Raw genomic sequence first — 4,428 nt, 5'->3', positions numbered from 1 at the left:
TGCACTGGTTATCTATTATATCAGAATCTACAAAGCTGCAGCTTTGATATTCTTCGTGATTTTAATAACATCAAAATAAATTGATGATGGTGTTGAATGGCTAATGCCTATGAAGACTTTTAATTAGATACAACATTCATGTAAATATATTTATTTTCAGAACTCAATCGCCATCAATGACCTTGGATATCATGATGCCAGAAAACCTCAAATCAATCAGTCAATCAGAACTCAAAATAGTGTTAATAAGTAGACCATTTATAAATAGTTGCTTGTGCATATACTGTAAGAGGGGATCTTACAGTGAGACTCCTTTTCATGTGAAGTGAGACCAGATAATCAAACCATAAAACTGCTCAGAAACTGGAGAGATTCTTTAAACAGCTCAAAAAATGGATAAAAATTCTTTAAACAGTTCAGAAACTGGAGAAAGATTCTTTAAACAGCTCAGAAACTGGAGAAAGATTCTTTAAACAGTTCAGAAACTGGAGAAAGATTCTTCAAACAGCTCAGAAACTGGAGAAAGATTCTTTAAACAGTTCAGAAACTGGAGAAAGATTCTTTGCACAGCTTAGAAACTAGAGAAATATCGGGGGCAGATAAAACTACTCCAAATGCAATTGCATATCTTCTTTATTCTTCTCAATTGCGCCTCTCAGAGACCATATAAATTAGTAACAAAAAATTGTTAGGACTACTTTTCTTTACAACTATTTCTTCAACTATATGAAAACTTTTCTTAGTGTCGAGAAGACATTTTATATAAAGCTCAACAGAATAAGTTTTGGAGTTCATGTCCAATGCTAGAAGTAACATTGATAGCAAGAAAAAAGTAGCAGATGACGATGTCCCAGTAACGTCGGAGATGCAATCTTGAACGTTTAAATGGTGGGTGGTAGGAGGAAGTTTCAGAGGGCGCTTTCAGATTTTGTATTTGAATAATGGAACGTGAAGATTTAAACAAAGTTCTGGGGGGTTATTTATTCATTTTTTATCCATTTCTCCAGTCCATGAATGATAACATTTATAGTTACATAGAAATGATGAAGCACCTCAAACTAGTGCGGACAAGTCCATTACTATATGAAACTTCATCGAGTACAATTTTGAGTCTACCACAAAAACAGACGAAAGTTTGAATTCCTTGGTGAGTATGAGTTTGGGTAGAATTTTCCCCTCTGAACTACTTAGAATCACTAAGGCCAATATGATTCTATAGAAGGCAAGTAGGACCACAGTTGGTTTGGCCACCAATTGTCATTGTAGCTCCTCTCCTCCGCTGGGTTCACTAAAACGGAAATAGAAAAAAAAACTTGTTTAAATTGAAAAGTTGTCAGGAATTAAAATGTGTTGAGGTGTTGCCTGCAAGAAAGGAGAATTAGTTTTAATGAGACGCCTAAAAGAAAGTTGGAAAAATAGGAAGTGCAATAATGAGAGAGAGAGAGAGAGAGAGAGAGAGAGAGAGAGAGAGAGAGAGAGAGAGAGAGAGAGAGAGAGAGAGAGAGAGAGAATTCTATATCACATATGACCATTCATTGTCTCATATTTAAGTTATGTATGCAATTCCAGGTCAGGGATTAAAAAAAGGGGAATAATTTAACATGTGTAAAAGGTTTGCCTATTAAATGCTATTACCAAATTTTGATGTACATAGGTTTTAACTGAACCTAACATTTCATTGAAGCAGAAATTAATCTATGAATAAAACAGATTCTGAATATAGACATTCATTCTGCAGGTCTCTCCCTAGTAATGATTTCATAATCAATTTAGCTAACTGTACACACTACAGACTAACGTGAGATTTCAATCGTAATAAGTACAGTAGATCACTACAACTAGATAAACATTTTCTCAGGAAAGTAAAACATTTGGATTCAGTGAAAAGAATATTTGTAAATTTAATAAACAAGGCCAACTCATTTCGGTTACCAAGATTTTCATTCAGTCATGATAAACAATTTCCACAAGGAATATAAATTGCATGTAATCTGAATAAGAAGTTTTTACTTTGGCAATTATAAACAATCAGAATGAGCAATTCTTATGAGATGGGGGTTCAGGCTAAACAATTCAACCTATTACTTTTCAAGAGATTTGCCTCTTATATAGCTGATATACAGTCAATCATGCTGAAAACATTTCATTAAGGTAAGCCAAGTTCTATTTAGGAGGATTCTTATATTCATCCAAGATGAACAACGTTGGCTAATATTCACAGTCAATTAGAATCTTCTAAGATACAACAGTTTTGTAATTAACATTTGATTAGGATACTTAAACTTCACTGTATAAAATTTGTCTTCAATTAGGATACATGATTTTCACTTGGTGGAATTTCACTTCAAACCAAGAACGGTCATTTCAATTTAGTTGTGTATTCACATTAAATGAGGTTGAAGAAAGTCTATTTAGGACACTTTTTTTCGAATGGGGCAGAGAAGATGCTTGAACTCATACAGAATCTACGCCAGTCTTACAATTCATTCATGCAGAATAGATGGCAAAGAAGACTTCACACATACAGTACTTTAACTGCATGAAAACCCAGTTATGCAGAGTTGAAGAGCCATAAATCTAATCCGTTAGAATGCTATGCCAAACAGAATATCAACTCTCCAAGATTGATGCCAACCGTACCTGAACGCTTTTTTATTTGAGAAACTTGCGTGTCCGACCCAGGGGGAGGGCGCTTTGGGGCATCTCCATACTTGTCATCTGTGGGACGTAAAGAAACCTTTCACTGATTTCATACTGACCTGCTTTATTTTCAGGTCCTATATTATCGCAATTTGGAAATATATTTTACAAGTAATTCTTTAAATTTGTGAAGAAAACTGTTGCTAAATCTTTGCAATAAAAAGTTAAATCAAACTTATATTATGGAAATATATTCAGTTAATTTACATAATATACATAGCAATAAATTCAAATGATAAAAACGTGATCGGAAACCAACTTCTGCAATAAGCCGTAGTGATTGGACTCCGTTGTTCATTTACTAAAGTAGGACACCAGGGATAAGTACTATCTTCTGTTGTACATCGAGTGTATGTTACCCCTTTGTACACGAATGGTAAACTGCACTTACATCCACTCACAGTAAATGTTGCTCCTTCTCCTGTCAAGTTTGGATTGTGATAAATGCATTGAAAAATTTGATTCCCTTTGATGACAATATTCATATTCTCTCTCTCTCTCTCTCTCTCTCTCTCTCTCTCTCTCTCTCTCTCTCTCTCTCTCTCTCTCTCTCTCTCTCTCTCTCTCTCTCTCTCTCTCTCTTCTATTTCAGATGTCAAGTCTGATTAAATTCCAAGATAATTCTAAACATTAAAGTTACAAATACATGGAAGAATTGACATGTCACAAAGAACAATTGTTATGTATCCTTCTGTTTCTTTATCTGTTCATTTCATTATAAGGAGAAATTGTATCTGAAATTGTTATTGATGGAAAAAACGAAAATCTATTGAGTCTACTGTACTATTGGGCATATGGAAGACCTAATAACTCTTGAACTATAGGGTAATGCAAAAAAAATATATTGTTTTATTTGGATATTGTTATCAGTTTATAGGAGTTATTATTATTTTCATTTACAGGATGACATGTGTACGTTTACCCACAAAATAAAAGTACAAATTCAGGGGTTTGTGGGTTACACTGATTACAATAAATTATCAATTGTTATCACGTGTTATGTCTGTAATTTAGATGTGCTAATAAGTCTGTGGGTTTTACAGTTGCGCATATCTGTTTTCACCCGTAGCCAAAACCCACTCCTTTATAGTTTTCTTCCTGAACAGCTCCTAGGCATCTGATTGCATGATTAAAAGGAACCAGTGTCTGTCTGAGCATGTATAAGGTGCCAGACTGCAAAGTTTCACATACAGCAGGTTTGTTTACTGCCACCCTATATATGCTAAGTGGATTCAAACTTTTATATTTGAATGACTTTGTTAATCACTCCTAGTTTCACTGCTTCTGCTATAAATCATTGTAAAATCAGACAATGCTAAATCTCATCTTCAACTGCTATTACTGTATTGATCATTGTTAGCATATCACACACAGACATGGAGGACAACCCCTTCCGAGTCTCACATACATGCTACAAACCTTGTATTTCTAAGCTCCTGGTCGTTTCAACCAATGAGGATGCCCTTATAGAAGGCTTTAAGAATAGGTATGAAAAGTATTATAATCATGGTCCTATTCTTAAAAGACTATTATAGAGATATTTTCACCCCAAATCTCACAGAGCAGAGAGCCTTGTCATTTATAGTATTGACCTCTTTTAGTTTGGAAGATGTCTTAAATGTCATGATTAAAAGCAAAATGAATATTAAATGGGAATATGTCAACTATAATATGTCCTTATATGACATGGAGTCTTCCATTTGAGAACAAAGTTGCCTGTTATTAGTT

General features: G+C 34.2%; 1 protein-coding gene across 8 annotated transcripts in view; it reads right to left on the bottom strand.

Annotated features, from left to right (window-relative positions):
• Window positions 1–615: 615 nt before the first annotated feature.
• Window positions 616–4,428, bottom strand: part of LOC137629511 (uncharacterized) — a 172,772-nt gene continuing 168,959 nt past the window's right edge. For 7 of the 8 annotated variants that reach the window (XM_068360867.1, XM_068360871.1, XM_068360870.1 and 4 more), the window contains 3 exons: window positions 2,960–3,121; window positions 2,641–2,718; window positions 616–1,288 (listed from right to left, as the gene is read on the bottom strand). In XM_068360867.1, the coding sequence (XP_068216968.1) occupies window positions 1,197–1,288; window positions 2,641–2,718; window positions 2,960–3,121 (332 nt within the window). In that variant the 3' untranslated portion in view covers window positions 616–1,196. The remainder of the gene's footprint in view (window positions 1,289–2,640; window positions 2,719–2,959; window positions 3,122–4,428) is intronic. The other variant, XM_068360875.1, reaches the window with a different exon arrangement.

This window comes from Palaemon carinicauda, chromosome 37 (assembly GCF_036898095.1).
Source record: "Palaemon carinicauda isolate YSFRI2023 chromosome 37, ASM3689809v2, whole genome shotgun sequence".
Classification (NCBI taxonomy): domain Eukaryota; kingdom Metazoa; phylum Arthropoda; class Malacostraca; order Decapoda; family Palaemonidae; genus Palaemon; species Palaemon carinicauda.
This window is presented reverse-complemented; position numbering and strand designations above follow the sequence as displayed.